This window comes from Tamandua tetradactyla, chromosome 23 (genome assembly GCF_023851605.1).
Source record: "Tamandua tetradactyla isolate mTamTet1 chromosome 23, mTamTet1.pri, whole genome shotgun sequence".
NCBI classification, from domain to species: Eukaryota; Metazoa; Chordata; class Mammalia; order Pilosa; family Myrmecophagidae; genus Tamandua; species Tamandua tetradactyla.
Window position 1 is genome coordinate 40,943,743 of NC_135349.1, and position 18,115 is coordinate 40,961,857.

The 18,115-nt window shown below is 40.6% G+C and overlaps 1 protein-coding gene across 2 annotated transcripts in view; it reads left to right on the plus strand.

Moving 5' to 3' along the window:
- The window catches only part of TMC5 (transmembrane channel like 5), a 99,323-nt gene extending 83,578 nt beyond the window's left edge, over positions 1-15,745 (plus strand). For both annotated transcript variants that reach the window (XM_077141694.1, XM_077141695.1), the window contains 7 exons: positions 689-764; positions 930-1,063; positions 2,319-2,492; positions 9,136-9,214; positions 12,927-13,031; positions 14,475-14,517; positions 15,261-15,745. In XM_077141694.1, the coding sequence (XP_076997809.1) occupies positions 689-764; positions 930-1,063; positions 2,319-2,492; positions 9,136-9,214; positions 12,927-13,031; positions 14,475-14,517; positions 15,261-15,307 (658 nt within the window). In that variant the 3' untranslated portion in view covers positions 15,308-15,745. The remainder of the gene's footprint in view (positions 1-688; positions 765-929; positions 1,064-2,318; positions 2,493-9,135; positions 9,215-12,926; positions 13,032-14,474; positions 14,518-15,260) is intronic.
- The last annotated feature ends 2,370 nt before the right edge of the window (positions 15,746-18,115 follow it).

Genomic DNA, 18,115 nt, shown 5'->3' on the forward strand with positions numbered 1-18,115 from the left:
AAATATTAAAATTTACTTAACATTTTCTTTTAAATTGCCTGCCTTTTTAACATTAACTGCATTTTCAAAAGGAGTCTTCATTTTACAATAGTAAATGGAAATCCAGTATCATTTGACCTATATTGCAAATAACTAGAAAAATAAAAGCAATTCCATCCAAAATAGTTATTAATTTCTAGCCAGATGCTGCTGCCTGCCCTTAGTCTAAAACGTAGTCCTTCTTTTTTTAAGATGGGAGATTGGCATATGTTAGGAGTTCAAAATATTCTAGCACCAAACCAAGGTTTCCTTCTTTTGGCCCTCAGAAGCCTTAAAGGAGCGGTGCAGAGGGAATGCCTTTCTCATGGGTAGCTCAGTACAATTTAATTCCTTGTTCCTATAGGACCTCAAACTTTCTTTAATGTCCCAGAGGGTGGAATGAAGGGGGAAAACATTGCCCACACTTTGAAACACTCAAGGTTTGGATCTGCTGAAAGACGTTTGGGGATTTAGACGCTGCGTGGATGGGCTTGTCTGCAGAATGGGTTCTCCGAAGCTCGGCAGAGAGCAGTGAGGCTGGCTGGGTCTGAGTGGGCTCTGCTGGGTTTGCTGCGGTGGGTGTGCTCTCCCTCCCCCCTCTTCTCCCCACACCCCTTCCCCTCCCATCTGTGTCTCCTCTGGGCTCATACTCACCCACTCTCCCTTACAGGATTGGAGTCTTCTTCTGCCCTCTGCTGCCCCTTATCCAAATGATGACTCTTTTCATCATGTTTTATGTCAAAAAAGTGAGTCCATCGGAAGCGGGAACCAACCTGCCTTGTTTAACCACGTGTGACTTGGGAGGGCCAGGGGAGGGGATCGGGAGGCCGGCGCCGGTCTGGGGGTGAGTGGGTCCCTGAGGCCTGGCTCCCCGGGAGTGGATGGCAGATGGGCGGCGTGTCTCCCTTTAGGTCAGCCTGATGATGAACTTCCAGCCTCCGAGCAAAGCCTGGCGGGCCTCGCAGATGATGACTTTCTTCATTTTTTTGCTCTTTTTCCCCTCCTTTGTGGGGGTCCTGAGCACCCTGGCCATCACCATCTGGAGGTAGGAGATGGGGTCTGGGGGTGCTGCTTTGCAAGCAGGGTAGGGAAATGTTTAGCCCAAATCCCTTGGCAATCAACAGACACTAAAAATAAGAGAAGGGAGACATCCTAGACTGGTCACCACGCACCAGGATGGCCACAGTCATGACCCAAGTGACTTCCTTACTTCCGCAGTGTCCTGACGCTGCCCAGGTGCAGAGGCCCTTCCTCGATACCGAGAATGGAACTTCATCCCTGCAAACTGAAAGGCCCTGTCTGTCTGGGTCTCTCCTACCTTCTCTACCCTTGCCTCCCCCTTAGCACCCCAGCCACACTGTTTGACTTCATTCCGGGGACCGGCGGCCTCTTCCCTACAGGGCAGGGTCCTCTGTTCGGACTGCTCTCCCCACGCCCTTTGCTTCTTTGTATAGGTTGTGCCGTCTTTTCACTTCCTGTTCTCAGCACAGAAATTATCTCTCGGATCTGTCCTTCCTGACCATCCTGTCTGCACTCAGTCCTCACCTCTTCCCTCTCTCGGAACTGAGTTTTTTTTCTCTATTCCATTGTTCACAGTCAGAAAAAAAATGTTTGCTTCTCTAATTATTTACTCATTGATGACCTGTCTTCCCTACTAGAACATAACCCTGAGAGAGCAGGGATCCTGTCTGTCTTATTTGCTATGGAATCCCCGGGGGGCTGCCTAGCCTGCTAGAAGTTTAATGAAACTTTGTAAAATGAATGAACGAACAAACGAGGGAGCTGGTTTTTAGAGTACAAGTGGAGCTGGAGCCATCAGTAGCAGGGCAGTTACTGTGTTTCATGATCTCTTTGCTTCTCTCCCCTATCCTCTTTTCTCCCTCTTCCTAACCAGTTCCTTGCTGCCCTCTAATCACTTCTTGTTCATAACGATGGCATGCCTACGGCTATCCAAACTTCAGGTTCAGCTTCCATAGCTAATGGGCTCCCCATTTCTTAATTTAGTTCTCAAGAAAGAGAATCTGAGTGCCCCAGTACATTTCTTCAAGCCAGGCTACCACATAGTCACCTCCTATGGACTGGCCACCATTGGTTCAGGATCTGGTCCAGAGTGCAGTACGTGAGCTCAAAACGCTCCAGCTGAAGTTGGGAGCAGCAGCGCTTCCTTTGGAAAAGGAATGAGGGTGGAGCAGGCAAGAGTTACTGTTCCCAACTAGAAGTCCAGAAAGGACATGCTGATCCTAGAAAAGCTCTCCCTGGGCCTTGTGCTAGCAATGCTTTTCTGCCCTGTGTCTCACCAGATTGAAGCCTTCAGCCGACTGCGGCCCCTTTCGAAGTCTGCCTTTCTTCATTTTCGCCATCTACAGCTGGATTGATAAACTAAGGAACAGGCCTGGCTACCTCTGGGTTGTTTGGATCTATCAGAACCTCATCGGAAGTGTGCACTTCTTTTTCATCCTCACCCTTATTGTGTTGTAAGTGGAGCATCTGGGAAACCTGTAGGGAAAACCAAAAGCAGCTGGTCTTGGTGGTGGCAGAGGGGCCCGTCATGGGTACGAGATGAGAAAGCAATACGACATAGCTCAGTGTTCTAGATGATCCTGAATCTGCCTTGAATGATGGTTTTTAGCAACGTTATTTGATATCTTCTTGTCCTAGTTTCTAGGCCTGTTCTGTAAAGAAAGCAATACCTATTCTGACTCTCTTTAAGAGAAGATATGAGGATAAAATGAAAAAAATGGATGCAAGCATGCTTAGAAAACATATGTATGATTCCTTCTGAGATGGCCACATGTTAAAGTCATTTGGGGAAAAAATGATTTGGGCATTACTGATAGGTAGGATATTGTAATTGCTTCTGAATGTTTATCTATCAAAACACCATCAATGGTAAGAGGTGTCATTAACATAATGACAGCTTTCTGGGAAATCAGAAACACTAACTACCATATTCAATGTATGCTTCAACTGTGAGATACACTGCAATTTCAGATACATTAATATGTATTTGGAAGAAGGGTGTATGTTACCAAAAAAAAAAAAAAACCAGTAAGTTCCATTAAAAGTTAGGCCAAATCAAACAGGACCCATTTTAATGGTAGAGATTGGCATCCTAATAATAATAATAATAGTGACATCACTTTTTGTTCTGTTGCTTTCTCATCTGATTTGGCCTTTATCTTTGTTGACAGGACAGAGTTTATCCTGGTTGTATTAGTTGTAGCGTTCTAGCAGGAAACAGATGGTTCACTCAAGACTTTAAAGAACATTTCATGGCAAGAATATTTACAGAGGTGTGGGCAGATTAATAGAAGCAGCAAGGGAAGGTGAAGCACCCTGTGGGAAGCAAAGGTGGGAAGGCTCTGTGGCCCGTAGGCCTAAAGGAGCAAGGGAGAGAAGAGTGTTACCAGAGACTGGGAATTGCTGGGGCCATGGAGAGGGGCCACCCCTAAGGAATTGTTGTGTAGAGGAGCCACTTTCAGAACAGTGGCCAGGCAGGTCGGAAGCAAGGGAAATTAATGCCCAGCCTTTCCCCTTTCTTTTCCTCCAATCTTGTGCTGGTGCCTCTCAATGGTTGTACCTAACTTGAAGCCAGAGGGGAAGGAAGCTTGGATGATGTGGTCCCCTGATGGAGACGAAGGGACATAGACCTATATTGGGAGAGAGTTCCAGACAGAGTGACTGTATGTGAGAAAGCTCTAAAATGGGAGCATGCTTGGTGAATTTGAGGCCAGTGAGCAAGCCAGTGGTTTTAGAGGGGAGTGAACGGTAGAGAAAGGAGAGAGTCAGATTAGCAATGGAAGGCTGGGGTTGGGGAGCATTCTGAGGACTTTGGCTTGTACTTACGGTGAACTATGGCAGGATTTCCAGCAGAGGAGTGACATGATCTGACTTAGGTTAGAAAATAATTGCTGCGACTAACGTGCTGAAAATTGACTGCGGATGGGGCAAGAGGTGGAAACAGGGTGTCTAGCTTCAGAAGCTTTTGTTATAGCCCAGGTGTGGCTTATATCTGGATGGCAGCACTAAAGTTGGTGAGGAGTAGTCAGATTCAAGATATCTTTTGCAAGTAGAGCCAACTTAATTTCTGGAAGGATTGATTGTGAGGTATGGGAGACGGAGTCAAGGATGGTGAACAGATTTTTTACCTGAGTGACTTGAAGGATGGACTTGCCATTACCCGAGCCCATGGAGACAGCAGGTGGGGCAGGAACTGTTGTAGACATGTTAAATATGAGGTTACTGTCAGATATCTAAGGAGAGGTGTTGAGGTAGTTGTCTGTAAGAATCTGGAGATCAAGGAAGAAGTACAAGCTGGAGTTAAAGATTTGAACCTTATCAGCATATGATGGCCTTTCAAGCCAGTAGACAGGATGAAATCATCAAGGGGGAATGTGGGTAGATAATGAGATCCAAATAAGGAATACATTTATGTCCAAATCTGAGCCATTGTAAAGAAAAATGTTAAGTAGAGAAAAGTACAGGTGATAATAAGGAAAAAATCATGACAGTGGTTGCCCAAAGACTGATGTTTGGGAAAAGCGCCTCCAGAAGAAATCTTGCATTTGATGGGAGGATAGATTAGATGTCCTCTGAAGTCTGGGTGCAGCTCTAAGGGTCTGTGGGATTCCTTCATCCACACAGAGGCAGGTCAGGGTCAATGTCTTCATTCATAGGCAGTAGTTCTCAAATTCACATCAGGAGCTTTTACAATAACATGAATTTCCCAACTGAAAACCACCCCCACCTCCTTTCCTTCCTTGGAGATTTGGATACAGTGGTAGGTCTGTTCCTAGGGAATCAAAGAATCTATATTATAAGCTCTCCCAAGTGATTCTTAGGTCCTCTTGGACCAATATTTGGAAACTTCTGCAAATATTGACTGTTGTCATTGGAGATTTTCTCAAACTGGTCACTTTCTTGTGATATGTGCTCTGCCACATCTGCAGCATTGGCTTTGTTACAGCCATAACTGTGAGAGTGGTGCCTCTTTTCCTAACCACACTAATTGTATGAGAAAAGACATTTTTTCCCTGCATATCATTGTTGGGAAATCTAATAAGTACTCCCTTCCTTCTTTCTGAACTCAATTGGATCTCTTACTCTCATGGGTTACCCTTACTGGGTGGTAACCATGGAGATACCTTTAGGCAAGGATGGTTGAGTGTGCTCAATTTCCATTGTTTCTGAAATCTACCTCCTTGGTAGTTTCTCTCGGCTGGCCTCCTTCCTATGCTTGGTCTCACCACTCATTTGAGAGCCAGGGCTGAGTATTGAGAGGAATAATCCTTCAGTTGTGCACACTTGACCTTATGCAGATAATCTGTCGCTCTATTGACCACAGTTGATACCCCCCACCCCACACCAAGGAAGTTAAGTTGGTAATACTACTACAGCTATTATTGTGATTATCATTATTACCATTTTACATCTACAGCTATTATTATTATTACCATTTATAGAAAAGGAAGCTGAAATCCTCCCTCTTATAAATGGTGGCCCCGGTCTGATTGTCCATGTGTCCCATGCTTTTTTCCAGTATGTCAATGTTTTCTCTTTATAGTAGCTCACCACGCTGGAAAAAGATGTGTAGGTCTGCCTTAGGCACTCCTACTTTAAGGATACCAATAAAGGCAAGCTGGATTTATCTATAAAGTAGATAAATTGCAAATCATTTTTCAAAAGCAAAAGGCACCATGGTGTTGAGCAAAGACAGCAAATTTGCACCCCCAGGGCCAAAGCTCATCTGCAGATATGTTTTATCTCACCTCCTCAGATAAGTAAGCTTGGCTTACAATATCATCATATTGCAGTGCATTCATCATTACAACCAGTTTCAGGACTTTTCATTACTCCAAAAGGAAAAATAAAAAGTCAAAATATAAAAGAAAACTCAAAACATCTCAAATCCCTTCACATCTATGTGTGAAATCGTAGATGATCTGCCAAGATTAGGCCCATTTTTCTTGCATGGAAATAATTGGTTGGCCCAATAATGGTGGTCCCTAGTCCTGATAACATTTGAGATGGCAACTCCACATAATTAGAGGCACAGCTCAAAAACACAGTCTTTCCGAACCCGTTTGATCTAGATTCGAGAGCCACCCCTCTCCCCCCCACCCCCCGATTTTACTGATGGGAGAGATGAGACTTAATAAAGAAGGGATGATATACCGAGATGGTACCACAGAGCCTGTTAGTAGCAGGCGTGGGCTAGACCCTGGGTCTAACCTTGCCCCATCCCCAACATCAGGCTACCACTGGCCTTCTTAAAATGATGAGTTCAACGGCCTTGCTCATCCGAACTTCTAAATCAGTGGAAAACAGGTCAGAAATGCAGAAATTTTGTCCCCACCCAAGACCCTCCTAAATCAGAAGCTACATTTTAACAGAATCCTCAGTAAATCTTATCTCACTAAAGTTCAAGCCACACTGTCCTGTGCAGTGATTCACAAACCCTGGCTGCACCTTAGAGCACCTGCAGAGCTTTTTTTTTAATTGCAATTTTATTGCACTGTATTCAAACACCATACAATCGGTGGCTTTACAATATCATCATATTGCAGTGCGTTCATCACTACAACAAGTTTTAGGACTTTTCATTACTCCAAAAGGAAAAATAAAAAGTCAAAATATAAAAGAAAACTCAAAACATCTCAAATTCCTTATCTTCCCTTATTGCTGACCCTTAGTATAGGTGTGGTACATTTGCTACTGTTGATGAAAGAATATTAAGATGTTACTGTGAATATTCACGGTTAGCAATGGATGGAGGTGGCCTAACGGTACATCGATTGAGGAAAGGAAGGGGGAACTGTGGTGTATACGTACAAAGGACTACTGAGCAGCTGTAAGAAGGAATGAAGTTGTGAGGCATGCAACGAGGTGAATGAACCTTGAGGACAGTATTTTTTTGAATGAAACGTCAGAAACAAAAAGACAAATATTATCATGCCTCACTCATACGGACTAATTATAATATACTAACACAGAGAATTGAAGTCAAGAGTATGGTTTACTCTTGGGGGCCTATTGTAAAGGGTCCTAAATGGAAGCTCTTACAGCAGTACATATATTCCAGAGTTGTAACCGTTTTTTCCCTAAATTCTGAGATACAGAACTATTTGTGTATAACCTGGTTGCTCTCCAGAACTTCAGTTATTTGTGTGACACCTGAGACTCAGAGTTAGAGACCTGAAGCTATGAAAGTCAGCAGTACCCCATATAGCAACTGTTTAAAAAGCTGAAAAAGTGATCAGACTTTTGCTAGAGATGAAGCTGATCTGGATAGGACTAAGGTAAATCAGAATACAAGGTAAAGGATGATATGGCCTATATTTTAAAACATCAGCTTCCGTGTGAGACCAAAGGAAGAGGTTTATTCGGTGCAAAATTTATATTTTGGGTAACACATTATCTAATTTCATTTGTATGGTCAGTTTTTTGAACACCATAATTACATGGAATCTTGAATGGGGCATGAAATCTTATTGGTTTGTACTGGTTAGTGTGATGCCCCGATATGTCCCAGAGTAATTTGGGCAGAGAATAAAAAAAATAATAACAAATTCTCCTTGGGGGACCGGGAAGAAAGGAATATTAAACTTCCTCATCTGGGGAATTACTGATATTCTTGCAACTAGTGGGGACAGCCAACTCAGTAGGCTGATCCCTCAATCTTGGGGCTCGCCCCTATGAAACTTATTCTTGTGAAGGAGCAGCTAAGCCTACTAATAATTATACCTAAAAGTCACCCCTAGAGAACCTCTTTTGCTGCTATAGATCTGGCCTCTTTCTCTAAACCAACTTAGCAGGTGACTGACTGCCCTTCCCCTTACATGGGACATGACATCTGGGGATGAGATGGGACCCGGCATCACGGTATTTGGAAAGCCTTCTTAACCATAAGGTGGAAGAGAAAAATGAGTCAAAATAAACTTTCAGTGGCTGAGAGATTTCAAACAGAGTTGAGAGGCTATCCTGGAGGTTATTCTTATCCATTATATAGATATCTCTTTTTAATTTAGTTTAGATTAATTATTTGTATAATTAATCACAGTAACATCTTGGAGTGACTAGAGGGAACTACCTGAAACTGCTGACTTGTATTCCAGTAGCCTTGATTATTGAAGATGATTGTATAAATATATAGCTTTTACAATGTGACCATGTGATTGTGAAAACCTTGTAGCTGATGCATCCTTTATCTAGGGTATGGACAGATGAGTACAAAAATAAGGACAAAAAATAAATAAGTGGGAGATAAGGATTAAAAAAATTGGGTAGATTGCAATACTAGTGGTCAGTGAGAGGGAAGGAAAGAGGTATGGGATGTATGAGTTTTCTGTCTTTTCTTTTTGTTTACACTTCTGGAGTGAAGCAAATGTTTTAAAAATGATCATGGTGATGAATACACAACTATGTGATGATATTGTGAGCCAGTGATTTCATACTTTGAATGGAGTATATGTGCATGAAGATATCTCAATAAAAATATTTTTTAAAGATGTTACTGTTAACATAGTTTGCAATGGGAACATTTTCCCCATATAGCCCTCTATTATTAAATCCTTGTAAAAGTGTTACACATGTGTTCTGGTTCATGAAAGAGCTTATTTATGTTTGTATAATTAATCACAGACATTGTTCACTGTTATACCTTCCCATATTTTAACCTCTAGCTTTCCTTCTGGTGACAAACATGACTCTAAACAACCCTTTTCAACCACATTCACATACAATTCAGCACTATTACTGATACACACAATAATGTGCTACTGTCACCTCTATCCGTTTCCAAATGTTTACGTTCACCCAAGTTAAACATTCACCTGTAGAACTTTCAACAATGCTAATGGCTGCACCCCATGCCTGGAGATGCTCAATTAATAGGGCTGAGAGCCACAGCATCCCAGGTGAGTCCAGGTGCAGCCAGGTTGAGAACCACCGCCCTAATGTATGGAACCCACAACCTGCCCTGATGCAACTTTTCAAGAACATACTTGGGCCAAATCCATTAACAAGCAAATATCACAGTGCCTTTACACCCAATTGAAATCTGAGGCTTGCAAATCATTGGCAAGAGGGTCTGTTACACTTTTTCCTCTTCTTTTCTAGAATCATCACCTATCTTTACTGGCAGATCACAGAGGGAAGGAAGATTATGATCAGACTGCTTCACGAACAGATCATTAATGTAAGTCTCATTGGACCTCTCCAGTACTATCCTCCTTTTAAATATTTTATAATGGAAATTTCCAAACATAATCCAAAATAAAGAGAAGAGTACAATGAATGCCAAATGCTCACCATCCAACCTCAATTATAGTCAGCATTTGTATATACATTTCCTTGCAAAATTCTGGAATATTTTAAAGCAAATTTCAATCTTTATATAATTTCATCTGTAAACACTTCTATATCATAATACCATCATTATATCTAAAAGAAAACTTACAACTCTTTAATATAATCTGAAATCCAGTCCATGTTCAAATTTCCCCATGCATCCCATTGTCTTTTTACAGTACAGTTGTTCAAATCAGGATGCAAAAAAAGACTGCACCTTGCATTTGGTTGATATGTCTCTTAAGTTTCTTTTAATTTATAACAATTCACTAACTGCCTCTTTCTGTTGCCATTTATTCTTAAAGAACCAAATTATTTTTCTTGTAGTATTCCCCATATTCTGTACATATCTGATTTGCAACCTGCTGGTATCGTTTAGTATGTTTCTTTCTCCTTTGTATTTCCTGGAAACTAGTGGTTTGAGCTAGAGACCTGATCAGGTTTGGGTTCAACATTTTTACCCAGAACACTTTACAGGTGATGCTATGAATACCTAAGGGCATCATCTCAAGAGAGTCTGTTGTCTGATTGTCTCTATTCTTTTCTTTTTGGCTGTCAAGAGTGACCAGTGGGTTCAAGTTCGTTAACTTAATCTATCCATCATAAAATTCCCCATTATCCTATTACTTAATGGATTTAGCAGCTTTTGATGAGTATCACCTAGAAGATCCATTTATTTCAGTAGGGTCTGCAAAATAATGATACTCTGATTCTCTAATTCCTTTGAACTTATTAGCTGAAATTCTTGTATAAAAAAAGAACTTTTTCTCATCAACTATTGGATTACCCTGAAATACACTTCACAGAGGAAAAGCAGGGTATGCCCCAATTTTTCCCTTTAGTTACAAGTTTTCAAAATGATGAGTCAGTGTCTTAGCAACCTCCAAATGTAATCAATAAGGATTTTAAGATTATAAGTATCAATTGGATTCATGGATTTAAATCTATTGATGACTTCTTTCAATTACAGTCACTTTTTTTAATGCTCAAATAATCTTATCCCTTACTAATGGAAACCCTTTGGCATTAGCTCCTAGATTTTGTTCTTAAATTTTTTATTTTGAAATAATGTCAAACTTACAGGACACTTGCAAAAATAATACAAAACCCATACAGAGAACTCCAGTACACCCCTAATCCTCTAGATACCCAGATCCAACGATTTAAACATTTTGTCACATTTGTGCTATCTGTCTGTCTGTCTGTCTGTCTACCTATCTATCTTCTACCTATCTATCATCTATCTATAAACTTTTGAACATTTGAGAGTAGGTTGTATACATTATATTCCTTAAACAACTAATACTTACACATTCATTTCCTAAGAACAAGGATATTCCCTTATATAACCACTTTAAGTGCAGTTATCAAGTTTAGGAACTTTCATATTGCTATAAAGTTTAGAGTCTATATTCTAATTTTTTCCTATGACCCAATAATGTCCTTTGGGGTTTTTCCTCCATTATTAAATCCAGTCCAGGATCATGTATTGCATTTAATTGTCACTGTTTCTTTAGTTATTTATATATATATATATATATGTATATATATATATATATTGCAGATTTATATAAATGTGGAAACACATACACACCCTAGGTTCTCTTGACATGACTCCAGAAGTCTTTGATAGCTTCCTTGCTTTCTGGAAGGACAAAATGTTCCAGGCTCATCTTGTTCATTTCCTGTCTCAGAACCGGAATCACTCATTTCTTCAAGGAGTCCTGGTCAAATGGTATTTAGAGATGATGATATGGGAAATAGGAGTGCTCATGTTTACTGGAGTGGTTTCCTTCTCTTCTAAACACCAAATAACCTTGATACACGAACTTGTGTCTAAAAGCATAGGAAAGAAGCAGGATTCCCCAGTGTTCTATCTACTTGAATCTTTGGTGTTTCAGATCATTTTAGTTTCGTTCTTTTGGAGTGTGAAGGAAAAGATGTGAATTAGTTATTATGCTCTTCCCCTCCCTGTTCCTAGAAGCATCACCAATATTTTTCTGTTGCAGAGATATGAATAATTTGGCAAATCTTATGAAGATCTCAGTATGGGAGGGATTTGATTTTAAAAGCTTGAATCATATGGGCAGTGCCAGGTGACTGGGTACTTGGATGGCGTCATCTTAGGGAAACACCATAAGCATCAGCACAAGCCTCCCACTTTGAGTCTTGCCCAGAGGATGGACCACAAAGGATGAGCTATTTCCTCTAAAAGAATCTAGACAAAAAAGGCCAGGAAGACTTTGGGTCAGCCATTCCCAAAGAATGATCCTCTTTATCTAAAATCCCTGGGTGCTTGTTAAAATGCAAATTCCTAAGCCCCCCTCCATAACCGATATGGCCACGGATAACCTTTATTGAGTGCTAACATGATGCCTGACATTGTGCTGGATAAAAATTCGTATTTAATCTTTACTACCCTCTCTGGGGTAAATGTATATATTTTTAGAATTTCCATTTTAAAATGAAGAAAACTGAGGCACAGAGTGAAGTGACTTGCCCTAAGTTACAGTGCTCGTATATGGTGGCCTTAGAATCAGGTAAACAATGCAGTCCTGTCTCTCTGAATCAAAATCTCTTGAGCAAAACCTGGGAATTTACATTTTTTACATGTTCTCCAGGTAATCCTGATTCACAACAGACTATGAAACAGCTGCTATGGAACAGAGATTCTCAAATAACTTAGCTACATCCAGACAGTTTGGAGAACTTGTTAAAAATACCAATTCCCAGGGACAACTCTTTCTTAGAGAAGAATTCCAGTTAACAGATATAGAAAAAATGAGGGAAAGAGAAAATCCTCACCATGGAACAAGTATCACAGCAATGACTGTCGCAGGCAAGATCTCCTGCTAGATGGTGAAATTAGTGGATGGTAGTTTAAGGAGAAATGGACATGGGAAATGGGACTTCCACAGCTGACCTAGCTAGACAACCATCCATGCTTGCTGTACCTCCTCAACACACAAGGGGATATACCAGTCTCTTTTCTGCAGCAGTTCACAGAAAGGTGATGACATGCTTCTAGAAGGGCACACCCCCTTTCTCTGCTCTCCTTCCCAATTTGGGAATTGATCTGGGTCTGTTCCATGAACACAATTAAATTTGACAAATAAAACATATTTGATGTACTTAGGTGCAGAGTTATAAGTTTTGGCATTCTCAACAAGAGGACAGAGCAGACCCAGATATATAAATATTTGTCCCAACTGGCCCTGCGGCAGAAAGCATGCAAGGGGGATACTGAAAATCATTTGTTTTAGGCTGCCAGACAATGCATATAAGTTGCTTCTAGCAGCAAGTTAGAGGAAGACTACTACTTAAGCATGCTAGGGATATTGCTTTAGAGGAGAATTATAATGGAGGAGGGCTATGGGGGATAATTTGACTTTGCTATGAAATATGTCTTTTCTTTCATCATGAGAAAACATGGCGGCAGATTGCATCCAAATTCTGGGACCCTAGCTACCTAAAAATCAACCTTCCATCAATTGCTTTGCAATCCCACACCATCATTCATTCCCTATAGCTTTTTGTTTTGGTTTTCTTCTTCTTGGCAGGAGGGCAAAGATAAGATGTTCCTGATAGAAAAGTTGCTCAAGCTGCAGGATATGGAGAAAAAAGGGAATACCAGCTCACTCACACTGGAAAGGAGAGAGGTGGAGGTGAGACTGCAGGCTGCCTTGGGACCCCTGGAACACAGACTTGCCTCCTTGTGAAAAGGGCATCAGGGAACTAGAGACCAACCAAGCTCTTGGGATCACATGAAAAAAAAGATCATACCTATTTTTTAAAACATCGCTATATCTTTTATATATAAAAAAATATTCATTCATTCAACATTTTCCATGCCTGGCCTTGTTCTAGGTGCTAGGGCTATTGTGGTGAAGAAAATAAAGCCTCTACGCTCCTAGAGCTTTCTTGCTTGTTTAATACATACCAATAATAAAGAAGTAGATCCCACTGAGATGAAAAGTGCTCTGTAATCTCATCCCACTATTAACTGAGAGTATGTTCTTCCAGACGTCCCCCCAACCCTTCCAGATGTTGCAGGCATCTGCAAACATACATGCATCTACTAACACTTTTATTTATTTATTACAAAAGTGGGGCTACACTATGAAAATAGTATCATAACATTTTTTCCCTCACGTGATATTTACTTTTTTGTATGCTGTATGGTGGGGTCACATTTCATTATTTTTCCATGTGAGTATCCCATTATTGCAGCACCATCTGTTGAATTTGTTTGTTTGTTTGTTTGCTTTGTTTTGGGGAAATGCATGGACCAGGAATTGCCCGGGTCTCCCGCATGGCAAATAAAAATTCTACCACTGAACTACCCTTGCACCCCCCATAGTACTCTATTGTTTCAGCAATATGTGTAACTCTATTGCTGCATATATCTGGACATTTGGGTTATTTCCAGTTTTTTTTTGTAACTACCAAAAATAGTGTGTAATTGAATTTTTTATGATCTAGTTATTTTACATGAGTTTTTTGTCACAAGACACGCATATGATAATTTTAAAAGATATTGCTATATCATTTTCTTAAAAAGATTTTATTCATTTACATTCCTACCAAGAGGGTATGAGATGCCTGGGAATCCTACTCTTTCTAAGTCCAAAGCACTTTTTGACTTCCTTAGCATCTTGGAAAATACTGATAAATAGCAAATCCACTTTAATTTAAATGCTACTAGTTTTAGAAGTACGGATCCCAACAGAAAGGACTGCTGTGTAATTTACTATTTGTGCAAATTAATACTGTCACATGATTTCAGTAAGGGAGCAAGTGGACCAACTTCAAATTCTATGAAGTTGGAAACCAGATCTGGAAGCCCCTGGTCCTAATATATTACCTGCCATATTGGAAATGCTAGGTAATTATTTGTGAAATGAATGAATGAATGAATGAATGGACTCACTGTCACTTAAAACTAAATAAAGCATATTGGATATTTTTATGGCTGAGCCTTGGACTTAATCTGTACCCCCTTAATTTTAAAATGGTAGGGGTGCTCACAAATCTTACCAACTATGCAGTAAGACCCAGAATCTACATTTTCCTTTGATGATGAGGTTGTATGTTTTCTTCTTTTTCAGCAACAAGGCTTTCTGCATGTAGGGGAATGTGGCGCTGCTTCTGGTGAGTGATCAGTCTGGCATTGAATAAGACACTAATTTATCCACATGGCATGCTCATGTATCAGTTATCCTTTCAGCTCCAAGACCCAATACAAACTGGTTTAAGCAAAAAATCCAAGTATAACTCTTGTTTTAGGCATGGTTAGGAGGAGGGGCTCAAAATATGTCACCAGAACCTGGTTTCTATCTTTCTGTTCAGCACTATTCCATGTCAACTCCTTTCTCAAACAGGCTCTTCTAAGTAATTGCAAGACAACTTTATCAGCTTCTGGTATCTTTTCAGATTCAAGGCTAGAAAGAAAGAGTGAGATATCCAGAAATCTTACAGTTTTTCCCTGGATCTTATTGAATGATATGTCCATCCATGAACCACTTGCTGAGGCCATGGAAATGTGATGATTCTTTGGCTAGATCTGAGCTGCATGTTTCATCTGTGGCTGTAGGTGGTGCCCCATTCAGAGGCTTGGTCAAAGAGTGGGGAGAAGGTGGTTTCCCAAAGAAAATCTGGTGCTAATGCCAGAAAAGGAATAAATGCTGGGGAGGAAACAAACAAGCAGACCCCATTCATCTTTTTGAATAGCTTTTTCTGAAGGAATCCAATGGTTTCAGGAGAATTGAAAGAGTAAAAAGGAGGCAGTGGAGGCCTAAGGAGCTATGGGATCTTGAAAACTAATTTGGTCTTTTCCTTACAGAGATGGGGCACAGTGTGTTTGCATTAACTTCTCTTCCCTCTGTCAAACCCAGATCTGCGATTTAGGCGATCAATTCAAGAAGATAATCCAAAGGCCTAATGATTGTGTGGTACCCAGACAACAATCAAGTAAGGAAAGAAGATAAAAATGGAACAACTTCATGACATCTGGGCATTTAGAAGTTTCCCAGAAGGGGAATCACAGGCCTTTAGCCAAGAGTGGAAACTAACTAGCATTTCAAAAATTGCTGTTTTTGAAATGTGAATGAACTGATGATTTTTCAAGACAAAATACTTTGAGTTTTCTAGAAAAGACAGCTAGAATATTTAAACTAGCCTATAAAAACCTGAGAAGAGATAACCTGTGGATGATGTACTTTGTCTTCAAGAGATATGATAATGCCTATGAATTATTGGCCCTTAGAAATCTCTCCTCCAGGACTTCAAATCAGAAGTCACTTTGCTTTTCCTGGCAAGGTTTGGAAATGGGTGCTAAGAAGAGTGGTCCAGCCTAAATAAAAATGTGATCCTCAATCAGGAATGTGAACTCTGCATTTTTTCACGACTTTGAACTAAAAACATACCCATATTGTAAAAAGTGAAACATAACCAGAGGTGTCTGCTATGAACTCTATGTTTAAAGCTGCCTGTTGTGTTTTTTGTGTATTTGCCAACAAGACAAGCAAAGGTACTTAAAACTGAAGGGTCCAAAAAGTTACAATTATCAAATTACTTGGGGAGAGGAATCTCCTCTTAAGTAATCACTGTCATGAAATCTATTTGGAACTGAATTTAGAAAATACTTACAATGTATTTGAAACCTAAGACCCAACCAGTGTTCAATCATTGATTCTTTTTTTTTCATTCACTTATCCATTCATTCATTTACTTCACCAACTGCATTTGGGTATCATCTTTGGTAGCTGTTTCAAATTTAAACAATTACAAATCATGTTCTTTTGTTCATTCATTCATTCAACAAATAAATGCCAAGTGATGGTGAGCAGTTAGTGAACAAGCAAGGCACAGTCCCTGATCTCATGGTGCTTAGTGTTTAGCAGGTTAATTTAGACATCAACTTATAATTAAGCCATAATTCATTACCATTGTGATTGGTGCTGCGAAGAATAAGCACGGGAAATTTAACTTGTCCGTGGGGTTAGTAAAGGTGGCCTCATGGAATTGATGTTTGCACAATGTTTTTCCTTTGTGGTGTTGTAAGGTTGTTTATGCTTCTTTGGTTTCTACACTGAAATGTGAACGCCTTCTAAAAGTGTTCCCTCATCATTTTTGCTTGCCTACCACATTCTAAGTGCTTGTATCTGGAAAGCTTCTCCTGTCACCTCCATCCCTTGTCTCCACTCACTGCAGCCCCTGCTTCCCCTGGAGGTGTAAACACAGTAGACAGATCTAGTGTGTAGGTTTCACATACACATTTGGATGTGGGAAGGATGTTTTTAACACTTGACCTTGAAATAGGGGAAAGTCTGGTTAACGTGACTGTCACCAAGTCCTGTCAGGGCCTCTCCCTAGACAGCAGTGTTCTCAACCCCAGCCGCGTACAGAGGCACACAGGAGCTGGTAACCAACGACCATGCTCAGGCCCCACTCTAGACCAATTCAGTCAGCATTTGGAAACAGGACCCCAGGCATTGGCATTTTTCCTTTAAAGCTCCCCAGATGGTTTGAATGGGAAGCCAGGATTGAGAACTACTCAACTAGAATGCAAAGTAGTTCTTCCCAAATGCATCTGGCTTTAAGAGCTTCCTGGGGGCTTATCACATATTTGTGCAAAGTACATCAAACTTCAGGGGACCTTCAGTATCCTCCTCTTCCGACATTTACTTTAATTAGTTCAAAATTATAAAAGTAACATATGCTTTCAGATAATCGCTTGAGAGCTGGAGAGCCCCCTCGTTTTAAGTATAAAAAAGGATAGACTTTTTTAATTGAGCAGGATCTAATTATTCAAATTAGAAGAATTTGAATTGCAGTGAATTGTCCAGGTCATTTCTTATGAGACAGTGAAATAATTTTGCGTGAAGTGCAGTTATAAAAGGAGGAACTGGGTGGGCCATGGTGGCTCAGCAGGCAGAGTGCTCACCTGCTATGCCAGAGACCTGGGTTCGATTCCTAATGCCTGCCCATGCCAAAATAATAGAGGAACTAAAGTGTTATAATACTTGAATACATTTTTATAATCTTTGTATGAGGACCTATGAGAAGACTGAAGCTCTATGGTAGGGATTGCTTTTCAGTATAGTGGCACTTAGCAGTCCCTCCCTAAATTCTCAAAGTTGGGCCGTTTTCACAGCAGTTAGGTATCTCATTAACTGTGACATGCCCCTGAGTAAGGTGATCAGGTGTGGAAAAAGGGCCCTCTCTGTTCTGCTCATGTTTGCATCTGCCTGAGAAGAGAAATGCCTTCTACCTGTGTACCTGAGTAGTGTGACTGAACACATGCTTTCCAAGCTCCAGCCCCCTGGGGATCTTGTTAGTTGAGGTGCAGGGTGGGGCCTGAGTCTACCTTTCTAATAATTGCCCACACTGTGCCTGGGGCCCACACTGAATAGGACAGTAGTCGAGCTTCTCCATATGTAGTTTTCATGTCATCTTTATAACCATAGTATTGCACTGCTAAGATTTTTTTATTCAAAGCACTTTTTTTTTCTCATTTGAACCTCCTAACAACATTGCTAAAAAACAAATTGGGGCCAATATTATGATCTCTCCATTTGACAGAGGATGAAAACTTAGGCACACAGAGGCTAAATTATTTGTCCAAGTTTTCAGAGATAGAGAGTAGCAAAAGCAAGGACTGTGGGTCTTCTGAAGGCCTGGCAGATTCCCTAGTTCAGTGTTTCTAAGACTTGAACATGCATTGGAATTACCTGGAGGCCTTGTTAAA